At 39.1% G+C, this 23,839-nt stretch overlaps 1 protein-coding gene across 5 annotated transcripts in view; it reads left to right on the top strand.

The window, feature by feature from the left end:
- The window catches only part of ADGRL3 (adhesion G protein-coupled receptor L3), a 688,180-nt gene that overhangs the window by 453,304 nt on the left and 211,037 nt on the right, over nucleotides 1-23,839 (top strand). For all 5 annotated transcript variants that reach the window (XM_070741950.1, XM_070741951.1, XM_070741955.1 and 2 more), the window contains exons 11-13: nucleotides 1,048-1,233; nucleotides 14,312-14,350; nucleotides 16,439-16,622. In XM_070741950.1, the coding sequence (XP_070598051.1) occupies nucleotides 1,048-1,233; nucleotides 14,312-14,350; nucleotides 16,439-16,622 (409 nt within the window). The remainder of the gene's footprint in view (nucleotides 1-1,047; nucleotides 1,234-14,311; nucleotides 14,351-16,438; nucleotides 16,623-23,839) is intronic.

Raw genomic sequence — 23,839 nt, 5'->3', positions numbered from 1 at the left:
CATTTGTCCCAGCTGTTTTCCAGGCAGAACATAAATTTTGTAGATATTATATACCTCAAGTCCCTCCAATCTTCTTAATAATTTATATACAGTGTACTGTCAACTTTTCAAAGGGACTTACAATATATACAGTATATACAGATGTTACTTTAGTTCATGCTCCTTGTGTATGAAGTTTACATTACTTTCCTCACCTTCTAGCTAGGTAGAGCTAATGATTTCCAATAAGGATAATTGATGGAAATATTGGTTTTCCTGTTACTTCCCACTTTCTCTCTTACTTTGAATGGATTAGTCCAACTTTTTCAAGTGCATGACTTATTAATTACGTGGAAAGAAATATAATTGTTGTTTTAACAATTGTCAATTATTAAAATTTGTATTATTTATTATGTTGGCTCAAACAAATCAACACAAGTAAGAAAGCTCTTTCCTGTGATTAAAACAATCGGTACCCCACACAGCTAAAGAGATCAACATGTTCTCTTTGTGAAAAAAGGACATATACAAAGAACCTACTGAAATGGGTACTGGTAAATGCCACAAATTTATGGGGCAGGAAGCACCTGTCTGTTCTCCAGGTGTGACATCGGACCTTTTTTTAGAAAGAGAAATTGTATGCTCTGATGCTTTTCCTGAATCATGGGAAGGTGTTGGGAAAGCAATTTGACATTTAAGAACTGACACTGTCTGCTGTGATTTCAAAATCTATCTATGCATGGCAATTTCAGAATATGCTTATTTTAACAGATGATGGTATCCCTTGTAGCTCTAGCAGGAAAATGTATTTGTAATGTACTGCCATTTTAGGGAATTTGTATAGATTTTATTAATATTTAAAGTCTTTATGTTTGATGTGAATTCTATTCAAAGAACATTTCACACAAAATTCCAGAACTATTAATGGCCTAGCAAATGCTTCAAGCCCTTTCAAAACCTCGATAGTGCTATACTGTTATTGCTAATGTCAGCTGGATTACTTTTAATGTTCCCTCATCATGAAACATATAATACCTTGTCATGTTTTCACTTTTTTTTCAACCACAGTTGAAATCAGGAGAGACAGCTGCCAATGTTGCTAGAGAACTTGCTGAACAAACGAAAAGCCACTTGCATGCAGGGGATATCACTTATTCAGTTCGTGCCATGGACCAGTTGGTAGGATTGTTGGATGTGCAGCTTCGAAACCTGACACCTGGTGGGAAAGACAGTGCTGCACGAAGCTTAAACAAGGTAAGAATCAGCATTTTCTAAACTCATGATTGTATCTTAGGTATTTAGCCATGAGAATTCCTCTGTACTTATTACTGGGGGGTTGGGGCATTGTGATCCTTTTGAATAGAGCTCTTTGCCTGTTGTAAAACCAGTTGTTCTCTATTTGTACAGCTGTAGTTTCAGAAAATATCAAGATAGAGGAATTGTGTAAAATAATTTTCTAAACTTTAATGTCTATGGATTGTAGAAATGAATATAGGGTAAGTAGTAAATGTATTAAACCAAAAAAGTCTCCTTTTTAAATTCTCCTTTCTTGAGTCCAAAATAACATAGAGTTTGAGTTTCCCTTTACCCAGTTTTTAAGTAGAAGGCAAAGGGTAGATTATTAATAACATAGTGATTCTACAATTTCCACCCATTCTAAAATTAACCATTTGTCTAGTGGTGTGTCTTTCTTCGGTAGGCCATATAACATTTTACTAGATTCTAAAAATCTAGCATTAGTTTCTCCTACCATAGTTATTGCTACACATGACATTACAGCAGTGGTGAAATCCAATTTTTTTTTACTACTGGTTCTGTGGGTGTTGCTTAGTAGATGTGGCAGGGGAAGGATACTGCAAAATCTCCATTCCCCCCCACCCCAATTCATGGAGGAAGGATATTGCACAATCCCCATTTCTACCCCACTCTGGGGCCAGCCAGGGATGGTATTTGGGGGTTCTCCAAAGTACCCCCTGCACACAATACACCCTCCGCACATTCACATGCTCCCCCCAACATTCCTGCATACACCTCAATCTCCTCACGTGTCTGCGCAATCCCTGCGCCTGTGTCCCACCCCTGCGCATGTGCACACAGCTCCCCCATGCACCCCGTCCCCTGTGCATGCATGGCAGAGACCTGAAAAGCTGGCCAGCGTGTGTGCATGCATAGCAGAGCTGAGCTGAGTGATGGCTCACATAACCGCAGAGGCAGCTCTGCATGCTATGCGTTCACCATCGTGGACCTATGCTGTAGAAATAGTTTGCATATCTGTATCATATTGAGGAAACTCCAGTTTTTACAGCACTAGAAAATGCTACTGAAGGTTTTTTTCCTTACTTTTTTATTTAGTCAGTTTTACTTCTACAAATCCCACCACCACCGCGCACTGTTCTTCACTTTCCCTCTCCTCCAAGAATTACCATGTGAGAAAAGGAAGAGGATTGCAAAGAAAAAAGTTGCTGCCTGAGTTCCTAGCTCTGTGTAATGAAGTTCTGAATATACTGTAGATGACATTTTTCTGGTTGAAACTAATGGATTTTGAGACCCAAAGCATTTGGGAGATTGGAGAACACTAAATTGCAGTGGCAATGTAAACAACATGGAAGAGCTCTGGAAACTGATTAAGTCTTACCTTTTGCCTTTATTTCTAGCTGTCATTCTTCTGCCCTTTGCATTTATGGGAAAAGATGGGGGGGGGGAGAGACTAGTCTCAAAGATCAAAAATATTATCTTTCTTTTTTTCTTTCTTTCTGGATTTCTTTCTGGATTTCTTTCTTTCTTGATTTCTGATAACCTTCCTCCCCTTTTTTTCAAATTTGTTTCCATTGTCAATTTTGAAGAAACACCCCCCCCCCCCTTTCATCCTCTTCATACTGCTGTTTATAGCTGAATCCATAGCTATGCTATTGTGAGACTGGTTGTATAAAAAGTATAGTATGCCCCAGATATCTATTTGATAACTCCAGTAATAAGTATTTCTTTTATATATACTGTATATTCATATTGAGGTGAAAAAATGAAATCACTGCTTCATATGCAAAACTGCGATAAACATAACAAATTATTATAGAAAAGGATGAGTTAGAATTTCATTATTGGAGAAAATTTTGTTCATTAACATGGAGAAACAATCATTTCTCTTACTAGCTATAGGAATCAAGTACAACTTGAAATAGAACTGTCCGGAGGTTTTTCAGGCCAACATAATCAAAATGTTGCAAAATATCTAAAATAGCGTGTTATACTTAATTGTTGAAAGCATTTTGGGTTTTATTCTACTTTTTTTTTTCAGCTCACAGATTAAAAACGGCAAGAGTAGTTCAACAGTGGAACTAATTACCCCACTGAAAGATTTCCTTTCCATTGTGTGAACTCAAGCAGTGTTGAAGCAACCATTCAGCTGGGATGTTTTAATTTGGGTCCTCTCACTGAACAACAGCATTGATCCCAACTGCCTATCTAGTTCCTTCCAACTCTAGGCCTCTATGTTTTGCCCAGTTTTGAAGTTGTTTTTCCTGCTCTCCAGTGAGCAAATGCTGGCGGGCTGGCAGCCTACAAGCCCCCTCTGGCCCCACTGCAGGAGCAGCCCAAGCCAAACAGCCAAGCTGACTATAGTTGGGCTGTCCAATCTCAGGAACAGGCGAATTGAATGGCAGGCAGCACTGCAGGAAGCATAGCCAGAGCGATGGGCAAACAGAGTCATGAGCAGCAGATCAGCTTGCTGCAGACCTGGGAATCGGGGGGGGGGGGGGTGTTGGACATTTTGCTCCTTGGAGCAACTCTTGGCCTTTGCACAATAAAGAAAAACTCGCAAGTGTGAAAAGTTGTTAATTGCCTTACATTCACAAGACATTTTTCTTTACTGTGCAAGGTTTTTCCCTGCACACAATGGCTGAGAGACGCTTGCAATGGGGTGCAATTTGGGCATGGAAGGAAGGGCAGGGGATAGGGCAAGGCGGGCCATAAGATGCGCACATCTTGTTGGAAGTTGTCAGCTCTGGATCTTGCAGCTTTTTCAGGATTTTCTTTTAGAAAACACCTCTCCAGACGAGCTTGAAATCTTCCAAAGTTACTTAGGGAGGGAGCAGTCAGGCGGCATTTCCCCCCACCTGCCAAAAACTCAGAGAAGCAAAAACAAGCAAAAAAAGCAAAAACTGAAAACAAGATGGTGGCACATGCACAGTGCTGGGCACTTGGCTTCTGCACACTTGCAAAAGAAAAAAAAAAGCAGCAACAAATTTAGAAAAAAATCCCCCCCCAAAAAAATTCCCCCCAAAGATCTGTAACATCACCAGCAGTTTGCTACTGGTTCTATAGAACCAGTGCGAACCGGTAGGCACCTACCTCCTGCCCAATATAAATCAAATGTTAATATTTGACAATATGGCAGAATTTTTACTGCGATGTCATTACATGCATATTTAATCATTTTGCATGATCAGGGCTAGGACCCATTCTGAAGATCAGCTTCTTTCAATGTGATCTACAAAAACTCCCAAGTGGCAAATAATTAAATAAAATAGATAAAAAGCTTTCCTGACTACAACTCCCATTTGAATAGTCTGAATTCAATTAGGACAAAATAATTAATTCAAAAATAATTAACCTTTCAGGCCACTTAGAGCTTTTGCGGTAATCCTTCTCTTGTTTCTCCTCCTGGTGTCCGAGGACTAATGCATATAAAGTTACTTAATACATGTGTGGAGGAAAGGTTGTAAGGAAGCCTTTTGCCTCCTGACAATTTTACTTGCTATTGTATAATGTAGGGTAGCAGTGGCATAATTTCCCAGTTAGCATTGTTCATTCTGTTATTTAATTCTGTTATTTAATTAGGTCCTTCTTGAAATCAGTGGTTCAAGTGCCAGTGTGCCCACTAGTTTTTATAACTATTCTAATTGTGTGAAATAATTCATTGCATTTGGTTATTAAGAGATAATATTCCTCTTGTTGAAAGCCCTGAGCAAAAGCCAGACTTGAAGGAAATCAAAATATTTTATTCAGTTATCCCTGAAGTTGCTAAGCAACCAAAATGTCAATTAGTTTCCTTGGGAGTAAATATTGACATACTGGACCTTTAGATTTACTAGCTTCACAGCATTCAGGCATCCCTTTCGAAGATGATATTTCTTTTTCTTTTTTAAATAAAAGGTGCCACTACCCTTAATATTATTTTACATTTTGCAATATACCTGAATTATATTTAATAGCTGTTGTGGTTGGCTCTGGCCCAGCTCCTGCCCCAGGGAATGTGGAGGTGGAGGCAGGGGAAATGTCAACATGTCCTAGGCCTGTTTTGTTGCTGGCAGAGTCAGGGAGTGTAGTTTCCTCGGACGAAGAAGAAGGTGGGGGTGACTTGGAAGAGGGGGGCTTGGCACACAGCCCAGGAAGCCAATCACCATTATCTTTGGTCGATTCGGATGACGAAGTGTTAGACCCACGCAGGCGCAGACTTATGCATTGAAGAGACCAATTGAGGAAATATTACAGGAGATAAGAGAGGCCTCCTGTGTTTGGGTGGGGCTCCAGTAATTAGAGCTGCTGCTATAAATAGCAGTGTGCTAGTTTGGCCGTTGTTGAAGAAGTTCTTCAGGATCGTGCCTCGCTGTGTCTGAACTTTGTTTGTGGATTTTTCACGCCTTTGACACCAAAGCAGAGTAAAGTGTGTCTGTGTTTCACTTCGTGGGAAGAAGGAGGGCTGTGACGTTTCTTCACAGCTACTAGCTAAGTACTTAAGGACTGATTAAGGGACTTGTACAGCCGACAAGGTTGTTTTGGGGAAGAGTGCTCTTTGCAATACAAAAAGGGTGCTTTGTTTCTTTTGAATTTTGTGATAAAGGACATTGTTTTGAATTTTCAAACGTGTGTGTGTCTGAAATTTGTACCTGTGAATGTTCGGGAGGCTTCTACCAGAGAGCCCGGCAGAACAATAGCAGTAAAATTTTATTTGTCTGTATGCATTTATCTGGAATACATGTGGCTGTAGCTCATTAAGGATACACTTTTTACTAGTAGTCTGAAAAGGTGCTACCAAACTCTCGGATTTCTTTGAAAATTTCTCTCTACGTTTTCATGGCCAAAGGAGGCAAAAATTTTAAAAGTTGGGGGGGGGGATTTTTGCTGATTTTTTTTCACGTAAGGAAGAAATGGAGTAATGATGCAACTCAAGAATAAATGGCAGTTATGTTTCCAGTTCAGTTCTGATTGCAGCCGTAGGATCCATATTCGCCCCGAGTCTACGGAGAGGGGTGGCATACAAATCTAATAAATAAAATAAATAAATTAGAATCATTTTAATCTAGAGCAGGAGTCTCTAAACCTGGCAACATTAAGACTTTTGGACATCAACTCCCACGGCTGCCTGCGGAATTCTGGAAGTTGATCTACAAGTCTTAATGTTGCCAAGACTTGATCTAGAATAAGGCTAGAATAAAGCTTTGCATGTCCTCTGTTAGCAAGACATATTAATATATTATTGAATTATCAGGAATTATTGTTATCTCCATCCCCTCAGTGATACTCTTAATGAACTTGCTGGTTAGTGAAAGAATAATATTGTTCTTTGGGGAAGTATAATTCATTGAAAGATGCTGTGTTGTGACTCCCCCTCCCCATCTGCTAGCTGATGGGTAAAAGATCCCACTCCAAAAGACAACACTCCTATTACTCACTGCACTTAAACAAACTCTTGCTGTTGATGGAGCGATCATGTGGGGAAGAAAAGACAGTTTGTTCCGGAAGCTGTGTAATCCTTTAGGAGATGCCAAATATAGAGTTTTGAAGGCCACACACGGTGGCCACGGGGCCTCAGTTTTCCTAACAGAGTTTTCCAAATCCTAACCTTAACCCCGCTTTAAGTCAAGGCAGTTTGTCAGTTTAAGAATAACATTTTAACACAATTTGGTAATTTTAATATGTTTAGAAGGCATTCCATTTCACTACTTCAGCCTCAGCTCTCCTTTCTCCAGACACAGGAAAGGACTGAGATAACTCTATGGCACAGATTTAGAGGCCTTTTAGAAACTATTAAAGGGAAATTACAACCCACTGGGATACTATTTTGCAATTCTATGGTGGCAAATGGTGGCAAAGCAATTAGCTTTAAAAGAAAACAATGCAAATCAAGAAACTTCTGTGTTACTACCATCACCTGCTAAGATAAGCTCCCTCCAGGGCATACAGTTATTTACATTTTCTTTTTTTTGTGTCCCCCAAATCACTATTATGCTTTTTTCTTCCTCTTCCTTTCTTCCTCTTATTTCGAAGAATGTCAGCAGAGCTATAGCTGAGACACTGGGTTAGTTTTGACTACCTCACACTGGATTTAAGGATTTTGTATAATTTTGATGACTTTGTCTATTAGTTTTAGGCCTTAGTGTATCGTATTGTCCTCTCTTTCAATCCCATTTATTTCAGAATCTCATTGTATAATACACCTTCATAAAATATTCAAGATTCTTAGCAAACATTTTGTTTTTAATAATATCATAATGATGTTTAGGATACCAAGTATATATTTTGGATTTAGAAATCAAGAAAAATATAATTACAAATGTAGAGAGGGGGAAAAGGGGGGAGGTAAAAATTTAAAGAAAAAAGATATATAAAATAATTTCTTCTCCATCAAGGCAAGTCAATAACTTATCATTTTCTCAAACAGTTCAACCAAAAATTTCTTCATCCCATATCTCATTTTTTAATCTATTAGCAGTAAAAAGCCTCATAATTTAATCATCAAATACCCATTAAAAGACACACATGCGATTTCATATTCTTTCCTTTAAACAATAGCTTACAATTGAACTTTTAGAGAAAATATATCATTTTCTCTAAAAGTACAATGGCAAACTTTTTCTCATATATTATCCCATATCAGTAAACAAAATTTTAAAGCTTCATCAATTCAAACTTAATCAAGAAAAAAATCCATTGCTACCAAAAGCAATATATTGAAATTTTTGATCTTTAATCCTTTCAAATAATCTCCTACAAATTATTTTCATCTTCTTTCAGAAACGCCTTCCCAAGTTTAACACTTTCCTTCTATTGGAACACTAGAGCTTATCTTTTTCTCTAAACATACAAACAAAACCCCTCTCATCTTTCATAAATCCAAAATAAGAAAGTTGTCCAAATCACAGTTCTGAATAGAAATTTATATATCTCAAGCAGGGCCGCCGATAGGGGGGTATTACTGGTAGTGGTGTACCGGGCCCGGCCATGAGGGGGCCCGGTTTTGCCCGCCGTCGCACATGCGCAGTACCGGCCCTCTCTTGCCTGCCTCACCAACGAAAAAGGCGGGCCCTCTGGCCCTCACGAGGCAGGACTTGAAGAAGCCCCGACGGAGCCTTTGGCAGCGGCGCGGTCCTCCAGTCCCAGTAAAGCGTGCGGCGAAGGTAGGAGCCCCTTCGGGGTGGTGGTTGCAACTTGCGCTTGTGTTAAATTTTGTTTCTTTCCTAAGCAGCCTTCTGTGTAAAAAAATCCATTTGGGAACGACTCCATTCGCCCCCGCGCCTCTAGCCCCCTCGCGCCCCCGTGGCTACTCGCCGCTGCCCTCGCCCGCCCGTCTGCTCCGCCTCTCTTCCCTGCAGGCATTCTTGTATCCCTCCTTCTTCTTCTGCCGTCGCCGCCGCGGCCTTCAGCCCGGCTCTGCTTTCCCGCCCGAGCGCCTCGTGGCTTCGTGGAGGACCTTGCTGGCCCCCACAGCGGTCAGGGTCCCTCAGCGCTGTTGGCGGGTCACTCAGAGTTGACCCACGGCCGGTCTCCTGCCTTTTAAGATCCGCGCTCCGTTTCTTCTCTCAGCGGACTTGCAGACGGCAGTTTCATGGACACGTCGGATCTTTAATTTTACCTCAGATTGTTTGGTTTTAGCACGTCCCCCCCCCCCAAAAAAAAACCCCACCTGAAGAAGTGGCACCTTAATAAATTATGACAGTCACTTCCCCGGTTTCCCTCTTTATATCTGTACAGTATTTGTATCTGAGTGCCCTCCTGGGGTGAAGCACAGCATCCTACATGAGGAAAATTGCATCCCTTTTTCAGGCCGGGATTGAGCGAAGTTTCCACGATGTGAGGGAAGAGAGGGCCGGGAGGACACAGAAGGGAAGGAAGGAAGGAAAAATAGGGAGGGAAGGGAGGGAAAGACGGAGGGGAAGGGAGGGGAAGAGGGAGGAGAAGGAAACAGGAAGAAGAGATAGGTTGGTTGGAATGAAGGAAGAAGGGAAAGAAGGAGAAAGGGGAAGGGAAGGAAGGAAAGGAAAAGAGGGAGGGGGGAAGGAAGGAAGGAGAGATAGGTTGATTGTAATTGAAAATTACAATTGAAAGTAATTGAAAATTACAATTGAAAGTAATTGAAAATTACTTTCGCCAGCCTCCGGAGAACAAGAGAGAGTGAGAGCAATGACAGAACGAGAGAGAGAGAGAGAGAGAAATAGGGGGAGAAAGAGATAGCAAGAGAAAGAGAACGAGAGAGAGAAAGAGTGTGAGAGAGAAAGCAAGAGAGAGAGAAAGAAAACAAGAGAGGGGAAGTGAGAAAAAGAGAGAGAGAGAAAGAGGGGGAGAGATAGAGAAAGAGAGAGAAAGAAAAGAGAGAGAGATGAGAGAGGAAGGAAGAGGGAGAGAGAGGAAGAAAGCAAGAGAGAGAAAGAGAGAGAAAGAAAGTAAGAGATGAGAGAGGAAGGAAGAGAGAGAGAGAAGAGTGGAAGGAAGAGAGAGAGAAATGATAGAAAAAAGGGGAGAAAAAAAGAGAAATGAGAAAATGATTGAGGCAGAGAATGACAGAAAAGAGAGAGAAACAGAGAGAGAAGTGATTCTTGATTTAAAGCATATGGTAAAAGCACTTAAATAATAACAGAGAAAAAAACCCAGCCCTCACCTTTTTTTATTAATAGTTTTGCTGGTTGTTTTAGTTTTAATAGTAATGGATTTTGGTTTTTTTTAATTATTATTGACAAAATTGAACGGGTCCAAAGACGGGCTACAAGAATGGTGGAAGGTCTTAAGCATAAAACGTATCAGGAAAGACTTCATGAACTCAATCTGTATAGTCTGGAGGACAGAAGGAAAAGGGGGGACATGATTGAAACATTTAAATATGTTAAAGGGTTAAATAAGGTCCAGGAGAGAAGTGTTTTTAATAGGAAAGTGAACACAAGGACAAGGGGACACAATCTGAAGTTAGTTGGGGGAAAGATCAAAAGCAACCTGAGAAAACATTATTTCACTGAAAGAGTAGTAGATGCTTGGAACAAACTTCCAGCAGACGTGGTTGGTAAATCCACAGTAACTGAATTTAAACATGCCTGGAATAAACATATATCCATCCTAAGATAAAATACAGGAAATAGTATAAGGGCAGACTAGATGGACCATGAGGTCTTTTTCTGCCATCAGTCTTCTATGTTTCTATTAATTTCTTTTAATAAAAAAGAAGGGATTTATTTATTTATTTATTTATTATTTATTTATTTCTATGCCGCCCAGTCCCAAGTTTTTCCTTATTTCCAGATTGCATTTCTTCTTGGTGAGGTTCCGCCCATTGCTTCTTGTACTACCTTCAGGTGGCATGGAGAATAAATAGATGCCATCTGCTCTGTGGCAGCCCTTTAAGGATTGGGAAACTACTATTATATTCCCCCTCAGTTTTCTATATTGAGCTAAACATACTCATTCTCTAAGCCCTTGTTCATAGGATTTAGCCTCTAGGCCAGGGGTGTCAAACTCAATTTCATTGAGGGCCACATCAGGGCTGTGTTTGACCTCAGAGGGCCGCGGGAGGGCTTGCCCAGGGTGTGTGGCCATGGTGGGCATGGCACGGGATTTGGGGGGCAGTAGTTTTAAAATGGCCGGGGGGGGGGCAGACACTTAGGCTGTATGGGGCCCCAAAATTCCTGATGGCGGCTCTGATCTCAAGTCACTTTACTTTGGATATTTATGTGACCCTTTTAGCTATCAAAACATTTGCTTGTTTCATCTGTAAGTCCTCTGTAAGATCTTGGCAAATATTGTAACCTCATTTTGAAATCCATATCCAAAACAGCCTGATTATTAAGATTCCTATTCTATCTTCTCTTCTTAAATCTGTTTTCATAATAGCAGACAATCTTAAGAGAAAGTTCTGAGGTCATTGTTGCTAAATGTCCTTGAATGCTTCCAAAATTAAAATAGTTTTCTCCATTCTGTATTGGTAGGTCTTCTCCTTTATTTATAATATTTAGGTTTTTTTCTCATTGACTCTAGTAACCAGCCTTCAGGGTCTTTTCTTATCCTGTTTTCTCTAATCCATAACATTTTCCCATGGAAAGATTTCATGCACTTAAAACTCATTCTCTTCATATACTTTAATAGGATTTTAAACAAGCCTTAGGATTATATAGATTCTTATAATTAGTTCCAAAATCTTATTTCCAGTCAATCTGGCCCCTTAGTCTACTTATAGTGATCCAAAATATGGATAAAGAGATCATCCCATTACTACTTATTTCCAAATAAAGCATTTTCTTTCAGTTTTTAAATTTGCATGAAATTTCTTTTGGTAAGGATTGAAAGAAAATCACTCAGTTTATAAAATGTGTCTTTCTGAAAGTTATTAGTATCCAGAAAGCAATTTGTAAGGTACTATCTCCAAAAGTGATTAAGAAAGGAAATGCGTGAACCAGTCTCCTTTTGAAGGCTCCAAATTGCACTTTGGACAAAACTATCTCTCTTGCCTCTAAAACCCTCAAGAGAGATGCTTCCCAGTCTCACCATGGGAAGCATCAACAGGGGTGTCAAACTGGATTTCTTCAAGGGACGGATCAGCATTGTGTTCTCCGCAGGCTGGCCACTGGAGAGGGAGAAAGGACAGATGCCTCCTGGAGCACCCTGCTGACCCAAACAGGGTGCATAGCGCTCCCATTTTGGCTGCCAAAGGCACTGCAGGCTAGTGATTTGCTATTTCCAGGTTGGCCACATTTAACCACCCTGTGGGCCAGTTTCGGACCGCGGGTCTTGAGTTTTACACCCCTGATCTACATGAAGCTCAATGCATGATCCAAGTTCTCCCCTTTATCGGAGAACAATGTTGAGACATCAATCCATTTATCATATCCTCATTCTGCCATGGTCATTGGCTCCACGGAAAGCAAAGATATCTTCAGTCCACCATTATTCCCTGGCTTAAATAATCTGATAATAGTCCATATTACTAGTCCAACTACACAGATAGAATTTTTTTCTTTAATTCAACTGTATAAACTATTAGTCAAAGACAGGTAAGAACAAAATCTACGAATTGTCTTTTAATGGCAATTATAATATCAATAATAAAATAATAAATGTTTCAAATATATTAATGTGATTATATACCTTTAAAATGTATCAAAACAGATTTTGGAATCAAGTTTTATTATTCTTTATTCAACCTTTATTTAAGCCACCTACAGTCAACTCTGGGGAGATGGAAAGCATAAATGTTTATTAAATAAATAAATAAATATAAATCCATTTTAGTACTTTTCTCTGGATTTTCCTCTATATCCCTCTCAATAAAATAGCTAACAATTTTGGCAAGGATTTTCTGCATAAATCTGTGTAGCATACCCAAGAAAGAAAATACAGTATTCAATTTGTAACAGTTTTGCAACTTCTTTATCTTTCCTATATAACAAGCAAATTATAATTTACTCAGATTAAATATATATTAGAGAAAGTTTTTGCCAACATTGAATTATTTGTACATTTAAAAGATGAATACTTCTGAAACAACATTGTATATACCCATGGTATATAGAAGACAGTCTTAACAAGTCTGGATGGGAGTACCGTATTAATTCTCACTGTGAATGCAACACTATTTGTGTTTGCACTCTGTACGTTCTGGTGCAATGCAAAGCACTTTCACTTTTGAGAATATTTCTATGTTACCATGGGTTTTTTTAAATTAAAAAAAGTATAAATTATATAAAAGCCACCAATTCTTAAACCTATATAGTTGTCAGACAATTTACTATTTCCACAAGATCAAGGAATAATTATCTACCTTGAAATTTGGGGTTTTTCAAATGTTTTTATGGAAACATATTATTTTGAACCACTATGATTATTTTAGTGGTTCTCTTGAATAATGACCAAATTATTTATTTGCTTTAATAAATATTTTATAGATACTTCCAAAAGCTCTGCTCTTTTTGTTGCTTTGTTTCTGATCACTCAAATATTCACAACTAAATTCACTTAAAGCAGTGCTTCTCAAATAGTGGCGTGGACCTCCTAGGGGGGCACAGAGACCCCAGGGAACATGCTTTTTTTGCAGCAGGGAGTAGGATGCACGTTCTACCTGACAGTTGTTCCAGTGCCTCCATCACATTCTTCAGCGTTGTGTCCAAGGGAGCCCATTCTAAAAGAAAATGTCTCGTGAGTTCAATCAAACTTCTCAAACTCACAAGATGTTTTCTTTTAGAAAGGGATGCCCTGGAACACCGAGGAACGCAACGGAGGTACTGGTACAAGTGTCAGGTAGCATACGTGTCTCAGGGTGGGGCGCAACTTGGGGGTGGCAAGTCGGGTGGAGCGGGTCACAAGATGTACATCAGTGGAGAGAAGGGGTGTGTGAAATGTTTACTTCTTCCTGGCGGGGGGGGGGGGGATAACAATTGATAAGCACTGACTTAAAGAAATTTTCTAAATTTCCACAACACTCATTATACTGTTTCTAAGTTTTTTATGTTGTGAGAGAGAGAGAATAAGTAAATAGAATTGTAAGCTTGTTATTTCTTCATAAATTATTTCCATAGAGATATTCTTGATAAGGTCTACTTAAATTTCTCTAAAATAAGCTAGTTTAGCATATTGCAGTTCAGTTTATGTTTTTTTTAAAAAACCAATAATTATGGTACATAATTAGCAAAAATTCCAGGTTCTCTTAAATTATATTCTGATGATTGAAGTTCTATATTTCCCAAGAGACTGACTGAGACTGTTGAGTTATAAGAGAGGACATTCCTTGTGGCAGAACCCTAACTGGAAATCCTAAGTCCTAAATCTTTGCTCGGTTTTAATACACCATAAACATTGCTTTGTTGCTTACTTTTAACTAACTTAAACAGTCTAAAAAATAAAGAAGTATCTTTAGGATAGAAAGATTTGAATGGAAATCTATAATGTTTATACTTTAACTTAATAATTTTAAAAACTTAATTTTTGTAATTGGTGTTTAGTAGTAGGATGCCCAGCTTAAAGTCTAATATTATTAAGGAAAAAGTATTCTTGTATCATTGTTTTATATATATTTTGTTTTCCCTGATGCTAATTTGTTAAAATTCTGTTTTCATAACTGCCATCTTTGTGGAACCAGCTTCAGAAACGGGAACGTTCTTGTAGAGCTTATGTCCAGGTATTTTCCATTTTCTCATTAAATATATCATTGTTTTGTCTGCTCTTTACAACTATTATTATTAAAAAATCATACAACTCTTTAGAAAAATAGGTAATTATCTACTCTAGGGAATCATTAATAAAAAATAGGGGGGGGGAATCTTGTTGAAAAGTAGAATGTGTTTGAAAGTAAAGATCTGATCAGAAAAATCCCATTAACCAAAGTTATTATTTCTGCAGCAACTTATTCTTTAGATAATGCTGTAGCAATACGTGAATGATTTGGGTGATTTCAATTCTTCCCATTTTCACAAGTGAATGGCACAACGTTTTTTATATGTTAGATCTGAAAATCAATTATCACATAATCCTATAATTTATATGTGAATGGTAGCTACCTGTCAACCTGTCCGTCCTGATTGTTCTGTTTTTATAGATTATATTAATATTAAAAAATAACTAGATAAGGGGCTGGCATGATGAAAAATAAACTGCTGATTGCTAAAATTGTCTTATGAGCTACATAAGCACAAAGGTTTATTGTCCATGATATTCAGATATCCCCACTTTTAAAAATACATACAAAATATCAAGGATAATTTGCTGAAATTTTACAAATAGTTTTGGTTTTTAGTGATTGTTAAAATTAAATTAATTAAATTAAATTAAATCTTCCTTAATTGTTTAAGAAAATATTTCCCATTGCCATTCTTTTATTCCAAGAGACAAAACGTTGTTTTGAAAATGCTGCTAGTATGAGTGCATAGTACCTCTATAAACCTAAGCACTCTGAGAGAAACTGGAAAGGAAATTGATACATTTAGAACTAAATAAATATGGAGGCCAACCTTATTGGTTGGAGAGTTAGAGTGTGGAGAGTTGGCAGAAGCAGGTATTTTTTTCTTATTTTACTTTCCAAATATTTTTAATGGTCTTCTTCATCTAGACTCTTGATTTTATTTCAATAGGACATCCTGATTCTTTCAGTTTTCACCATTTCCCCCCTGTTTGTGCTGAGGGTGGCACATCCCATCCGCCAAGTCCAAACTCCAATATCTTGCAATATCTTGATTGGATATACAGACTGAATCGAGCAGCAATTTTATTTCAGATCATCCATATAAACTAAGGAAGTAGGATAATATGGCAGATGTTTTTGATATTTCATAGTCATGGCCTGATTTGTTCAGTATTGTTGACAGAAGAATCGGTGCAATGACAAACAATAGTGATCATAGTGATCCCCTTAAAAGTGTCCTCTCTTAATGTTAGCCTCTCTCAATCTATCACCATTAATCAGCAACTGTGTCTTCCATTGTGCCATTGACCTTTGCAAAAAGAAAAAAAAATCTTCTGATGTTTCTCCTGACTCCTTTTATTTCTAGGCATTGATTATTCAGTCATGTATGAGGAGTCGAATATCTTTGCCCATAATCATGCCAAGCTACATTCTAGTTGGTCTTACTTCTCTTGCAGTTTTCCAAAATTATCTTGTCAATTAAGAGCTGATCGTTTGTTCTTCTGCTGTTTGGGCAGTTTCTTTTCTGCTTAGGTAGAAAGAGCTTATTTACAAGTAGATGCTGTTGAACTACATCAGCTACTACACCAGTTATTATTCTTACTTGTTTTAGCTGAATATACACAAAGTATATTTTGATTCCAGGATTAAGAATTAAACTATAAAAGCACACAGCTAATTAAAGACTGATCCCAGCTTAAAGGTTGGCTTTGATTTATAAAGAATGAGGATTACACTTGAAAGTAAAAGTGGGGGTGCATTGAGGTTAACATATACTGTAAGCAAGCTTATATGCAAGTCTCTGTCTATAATTTATATTGTAAAGATTTTAAGGTGGGCAACATGTATTAATTTCCACACTTGGTGGTTCACAATCATAAATAAAATTTCTCTTTATTTTATTAAATGCCTCTTGATTAATTTAGAAGGTGTTATTTTTGCTCCCATGTAACTGTTCATTTTTAAATTTTCACTAACATTTGAGAGCAGTAGTCTGTTACATTGGTAAATGTGGTCCTGTTGCTTGTTATGTTCTTTTTAATGAATGGAAGTGGCTTGCCAAAAATCCATTTTTCTCCTCTTTCACAGGCTATGGTTGAAACAGTTAATAACCTTCTACAGCCACAAGCTCTAAATGCATGGAGAGACCTTCCTGCCCGTGATCAGCTGCGGGCAGCTACCATGTTACTGGACACTGTGGAAGAAAGTGCCTTTGTGCTTGCAGATAACCTCCTTAAGACTGATATTGTGAGGGAGAGCACAGACAACATTCGTAAGTAGCAAAATAAATTTCAGTTCTATGTTAGTTAGTTTTTTTGAGAACAATTAGTCCATTATTTATATGTGGTAGATATATAGAAGAACTCACTTCTACAAATCTTTAACGGTTTACAGAGTCAGCATATTGGCCCCAACAATCTGGGTCCTCATTTTACCCACCTCGGAAGGATGGAGGGCTGAGTGTTAAGAAGGTAGTGTTACATGTTGTAGTCTAGTTGGAATGAAATAAATATGATAGTCCATGCTTAGTGAAAATGTCAAACACATTTTCATGGGTTATAGAAGCAAGATAATATTGGCATTTCTCAATAGTATTCTGCACATTTCTAAAAGAATGTTCATCAATCATACTTGTTGTTTGCTTCATTTAACTAGCATAGGTAATAATGATACAAAGTATATTAGGTGTGAATTCATTCAGAAGACTAACAATTTACTGTTATCAAGAATGAAGGCATATCCAATAAGCAGCCAAGTAATACAGTTCATAGATTCTTTGGAAATTATATTTATTGGAAAGGTAAAATACAAATGTCAATGCAGTCCTGGGCTGCATTAATAGAGGGATAGAATCAAGATCATGTGAAGCATTAGTACTGTTTTATAATACTGTGGTAAGAGCACACTTGGAATATTATATCCTGTTTTGGTTACCAAGATATTAAAAAGATGTTGAGATTCTACAAAGAGTGTAGAGAAGAGCAAGAAAGATGATTAGGGGACTGGAAGCTAAAACATACATGGTTGCACGAATTGGGTTATGTCTGTTTTAATGAAAATAAGGTCTAGGGATGACATGATAACAGTGTTCCAATATCTAAGGGCCTACCACAAAGAAAAGAGGGTAAATCTATTCTCCAAAGAACCTGAAGGCAGGACAAGAAACAATGGATGGAAGCTAATCAAGGGGAGAAGCAATCTAGAACTAAGGAGAAATTTCCTAATGGAAATTAATCAGTGGAACGACTTACCTCCAGAAGTTGTGGGTTCTCTACCCTGGCGGTTTTATGAAGTGATTGGACAACCATTTGTCTGAAAGGATATAGGGTTTCCTGCTTGAGCAGGGGATTGGACTAGAAGCCCTCCAAGATCCCTTCCAATTCTCTTGTTCTGGGAGTTAAACAGTGAATGAATGAATGAATGAATGAATGAATGAATGAATGAATGAATGAATGAATGAATGAATGAATGAATGACACAATACTTTAGATTGTGACACAATGGTTTATTGTTTCTATCCTATCTGTTACACATGTACTGATGCATTCAGAAATTGCAGTATTGCACTACTTAATGATGTTACTACGTAGGAAAATTAAATCTGCATAGAAAAAATTACAGTGAGTACATGGAAAGTAAGAAGCATGAATAAGGGAAATCTTAATACAGTGAAAAATTAAATGAATCAAAGACACATTAACAACTTAGACAGCGGTGCAGAAAATGGACTAGATCTTTGCTAAAAAGATCGTGTTATTTATTACACAAGATAGAAAAGTCATAGCGTTGCTTGCTTCCAAAACCAGAAAGGATAAAGTAAGGCAATATATGCACCCAATGATCAAATAATATTGCTTAGACTTTCAGACACCTCTTTAATACAGATAGTCTTCAAGTTAGGACAGTCACTTAGGGATGGTTCAAAGTTATGACACCCTCTCTGCCAAAAACATTAATGACCCGGTCCTGAAGTTTGTATATTGCAGCACCACTGCAGTCATTTACCCTTACGACTGACCACAGAGATGGTGCAATATGCTCCCTGCCTATTTCTCACACAAGCATTTGGCCTGTTTTGCAAGCCCACTTGGTTCCACATGCTCTTTCCCACCCCATCACCAATTGCTCATTTAACCTTCAAAGATCTCCAGAGTTGAAGATGTTGGGGTAGGAAAGGAGAACAGACTGGGCCACATAGCAGAAAAGCATCCTGTCTTTTTTCTGGCAAAGCTGTTTCCTCTCCCCTCCCACATTATAGGCCTCCCCACCACTACTATTATCTCCATTAATGCTAATTACACTAGACTAGTGGAATTAATGATAAGGGGGAGGCATATGCAGCCAATGGCAAAACTTTTCTTCCTTCAGGCCTCCCTCCTCTTTGCAAAAGCATTTGTAGGAATGTGAGATCCACTGTGTTCCTTCATGAGGATGGTTGAATAAAGGAAAGGAGAACACAAGGGTATTTGAAGTACGAGATAAAAAGAATCAACCTATGGATAATGGAATATACCCATCATAAATTGAGGCCCACTGATGTTTTGCACTAACTGATTTACACCGGAGACAGCATCGTTGTAGTAACCTGATAAGATGGAAATAGTACAGTAGTACCTCGATTAACGAACGCCTTGGTTAGTGTACCTTTTGGATAAAAACCAAAAATTTCAGCAAAAAATTGCTTCGGATACCGAACAAACATTCGGATACTGAACAGAAATTTTTGGTTATTATTTGAAATGTTACAAAGTGCTAGGAACCCATCACTTGCCCCTGTGGCTGTGGCCGCTGGTGGCGGTGGTCCCATGGAACGAAGAGGGCCAGCACATGTGTGACTTCTTCAGGCCGGGACGGTCGCTGGTGTCCATGGTGTCTGCCCTCTCGATCTGGCGGTGCTGGAGGCACTCCGTGTCTGAGTAGCTGCAGTGCTTGATTTTGATGGGCGTCCAAAGATACTGGGGTGGCTTGAGGGTGGCCTGACCCTCCCGGGGCACCAGCAGTGAGAGGGACAGGCTCTTCTTTGAGCAGGGCGGTGGCGGCAGCTTCATCCTCTTCGTTAAGATTTTCAGAGACCGAGGCGAAGAAAACCGCGCCCGGGACAAGGCGGGCAGGCAGGTGGGAGGCGGTCTAGCCATGGCTGCAGAGCCCTGGCAGTCCTGAACAGTCACCGCCACCGCTGCCTCAGCGAAGCCCCACCGTGAGTTGCTCGCTCCTCCTTCGCTGGTTCTTCCCACCAGCCTGCACACCCCACAGGCCCGCTGGCGCTGGCGCGTTTCTTCCTCTCTCCCTGAAAAGAAACCACCGGTGTCCTCAAAGAGAAGTCACCACCAGGAACAGCAAACTCAGTGCCTGCCTCGTCATAGCCGAAGGGACGCTTTGCTGCTCCCTTGGCGAGGTGACAAAGGCAGAGAGGCAAGAGGTAAAGAGGTAAGGAGAGGGGCAATGGGTGTGGGGGGGAGAAAAAAATTCTCAATTTTCAATTTTCCCCATAAGAAATAAAGGCTGGGAACCAATTAAATCCATTTCCATTATTTCCTATGGGAAAAATTGTTTCAGATAACGACCATTTCGGTTAACAACCAACCTTCCAGAACGGATTGCGGTTGTTAACCAAGATACCACTGTACTCCAAAACATCAAGCAAAGACAATATGTTACAGAGTATTGCTACTAAACACCTTAGCTAACTGCAATTGCCCAGATTATCTATATCTCCATTTTATAAGTACCAAAATTATTTCTAAAAGAAAATTGATGTCCCCCTTCTCTACTGAGGTACTTTTTACCATGTTGATTAAGATGAGGAGACTGAAATAACATATTTAAAAGAATCTTTGATAAATGATATTTCAACAAAGATGTCATTTGGTAGAGGATTTTGTAAATGAGTTTTGGTTTTAATGCCAGACATGGAATGGAACCATACTTAGGAGATTTCAGCAGATATTATTTAAAAATGAACTTAGCTGTCTCATAACATATCTTGGGATTTTGAATCTAGAAGTGTTAATTATGCTACATTTCGGGCCAACTGTCAATTGTATGCTTATATTTGCAGAAATATGGCATTCCACTAGCCACAATCAGCTATTCTGTGGGTACAGACTGAATCATTGAGGCCATTAGTTTCTGGGACAGTAATGGAGGCCACTAATGTTTTCATCATGGATTGTTAAAATACAATGAAGTGGCAGAGTTCAGTTGAGCTCTTTAACCCATTGTATCTGAAACAATTCCCTCAGACTGCATGGCCTAATAATTTGGTCTCAGGTGACTCATGTTCCAAGCATTAAACATAAATGCTATAATTGCTAGATGCCAAGTTAAAAGAGATGAAATAGAAAAAAATATGCTGATGGTCTCCTTGTTAACCTTATTCCAATGCTCGGGGGTGGGGGAAGGTACCAGGTGCCAGATTTTTCTGTTTCAATATCTAGAATTAGCTACTTTCTAGGATTTAATCAATAAATCAATCAATTAACTAATCAGGAAGATTCTGATTAGTTAATTATTCATTCCTAATAAAAGTGCATTCAAACATATATCCATCTGTACTGAATTTTGTATAAGATACATACCATATAATTTTAAAATATATATAATTGAGTGATGGAATGGCCCATCATTCTAACTCTCTGCTCCACACAAGAATCCAAGTTAAAGGACAGCTGTTTAGGCTCTCTACTTCGACATATTTGATGAGGGGAAATTCAACATCTTTTCAATTATTAAATTTTAAAAGATTTTTCCTCCCCTATCATTTAATCAAAACCTACTTTTTAATAACTCATACCCATTGACTTTCTTCAATGACATCTTTACAGATATTTGAAGATAACTATTGTATATTCCCACCACCGCCAAATCTTGTTGGTTCCATGTTGGATCTATTACAAAATAAAGTCAAGGCATTTCCATGATTGAGGCCTTGTTCTTCATTTGATTTTAAAATTTCATTTCTGTTTTTTCCAATCACATCACATTGTCAACCTATCCTCAAGTTGTAGTCAAGTGCTTGTCCAAAAAATATGGACTGTTTTGTTCCCAGTCATGGCCGCCCTTTTCAGTAATAAGAAAATCTTCTTTCCTGATCAATGGCACCTGAAGTAGAACAATCATGATATTTTTTAAAAAAGGAGACAAGAAGGATCAAATTAATTCTATCCCATCTGCTGGATGGTACAGGATAATATTGTGGTAGAAGAATAAGCAGAGGAGGCTCTATAATGTTTTAATTTAAATATAGTTCTTATTCAATATTGTAGAATCAGGCTGTGGGAGAAGCTAGCTGTTTCTTCTATTTATGCCCTTTTTTGTCAATTATGAAATTAAATACAGTGGAATTAAATTCACTGTGCAACAGTCCCCAACCTTTGTGACTTGCTGCCCAACTTGGGGCGGAGAGAGAAAGGGAATTGGGCCATGCATGGCCATTTTCAAATAGGCCATCCCTCAGTAGTCCAGCCACTTGTGCAGCCTAATTTTGAATAGGCCTGGCCTGGTAATGGGTTGCAGCCCAGGGCATGGGGGTCATTTCTTTAGGCTACTTATAACGTGCATTCATAAAGAGGTAGTTCTGCAAGGTTACATTTTTGGGGGGGGGGGGCTATTTCATAATTCTTATATTTGTTCATTATTCTAGATTTTGATAAAACCTCACTTTCCCTACTACCAGACATGCTCAGCAATACACCTATTTTGGCTTGTCTATTTAATAAATGTAAATGTGTGCCCATCCCATATACATAATGCAAGGCAATGAACAATTAAAACAAATAAAAATACAGTGATCCCTCTATTATCACGAGGGTTCCGTTCCAAGACCCCTCGCGATAATCGATTTTTCGCGATGTAGGGTTGCGGAAGTAAAAACACTATCTGCGCATGCGTGCCCTTTTTTCTATGGTCGCGCATGCGTAGATGGTGGAGTTTGCGTTCCCCGCCGCCCACGCAAAGGGGAAACCCCGATTCGGTTCCTCGCTGCTGCTGCGCTACCGAGCAGATCAGCTGCTGGGCGGCCGAAGGAACCTTCCCTGGGTCTTCCCCCTCTTGCGGGCGGGCGAGCGGCGGGCATCACCGAGGAGCCGGGGTTTCCCCTTTGCGTGGGCGGCCGGGAAGACCCAGGTTGGGGGTTCGGGGGGGTGCTGGGAAGCCCCCCAGGCCGGCTGCGACCTTTTAAAAAAGCCGCGCCGCTTCCCAGCTGACTCCCGAAGCCAAACCCGGAAGTGGTTTTTTTTTTTAAATTAATATTTTTTTAAAAATCGCGATATAGCGTTTCGCGAAGATCGAGATCGCGAAACTCGAGGGATCACTGTAGAGTAAAACAGGGATCTATAAAACAGAGCTTCCAAGAACCTTCACAACGTCCTACACTCAGATTTTTATAAGTGGACAGTGGAGCAACCCAATTTAGTGTATATGGGCTTGAGATGGACCCTCTGTACTCTTGTCCATTATTGCATTGAAGTCGACAACTTCTCCAAAATATATGTTATATCTGTCTTTCCTGGAAAATCAAAAGCTTCAGAATGTTTCAAGTAAGGGTTTTTAAACATCCTTCCAAACCATGATAACCTGGAATCATCAGCAAAGTGATGTTACTTCTAGGGCATATAATCTCTCAAACGCAATTCTGCATATTGCTAACTGCCACAGCAATAACCATATTCCAGCTGCAATGGAAATCAACAGAGCCAAGATCATTAGCCACCTGTTATATATACATAGGTGCTTTTTCTATTCCAATGCAAGCTCTAGTGATGTTATTCAATCAAACATTTTGAGTGTTTGTGGCAAGGGTCCCATTCTGTATCATATTCCTTTCTGAAACTGGAATCCAGCCTAGTTATCATGTGCAGTTGCTACTTGAAATATTGCCATAAAATTTCCTTCTTTTTCTTTTTTTTTTTTTTCCCTTTTCTCTTTTTTTCGGCAATTCTTTGGCCATCTTTATCTTGTGGGATAATTTTTTCTGATCCAAATTTGATGATACAACGGGCCTTCAACGCTGATATTTAGAGTGACTTAAGGAAAACCCCAATCCTCTATGGACAGGACTTATTTAGGAGCTCTATCATGTACAAAAGCGTTCATTTTCACATTTTACACATTTTTTGCCATTCAGAAGGAAATTTCATTAATGTCTCTGAACAAAAAAAATTTACGTGAAAGGACTGCCCTTTGCTTGCAGTACCGCTACGGCGTTCTTTTTCGTAAAAATAACAATGTTTATTTTTACGTGAAGATCTCCCTTTGAAGGAGATGGGGAATCCCTCCCACGAAAAGATTCTGGGGGCGGAGCCTTGACATCACCGTCAGGTTGCTAAGAACGCCAAGGTGATCACTTCCTGGATTCCATGGAATCCAGGAAGTGATCACCTTGGTGTCCTTAGCATCCTGACGGTGACATCAAAGCTCCGAACGCCGAACGCGACCTTGAACTTTGCCCGAAGTTTCAAAAAATTTCAGGTTCGTGTTCGGCATACCGAA

This window comes from Erythrolamprus reginae, chromosome 2 (assembly GCF_031021105.1).
Source record: "Erythrolamprus reginae isolate rEryReg1 chromosome 2, rEryReg1.hap1, whole genome shotgun sequence".
In the NCBI taxonomy this organism is placed as follows: domain Eukaryota; kingdom Metazoa; phylum Chordata; class Lepidosauria; order Squamata; family Dipsadidae; genus Erythrolamprus; species Erythrolamprus reginae.
The sequence above is the reverse complement of the archived record's forward strand: the minus strand, read 5'-3'. Positions and strand labels throughout refer to the sequence as shown.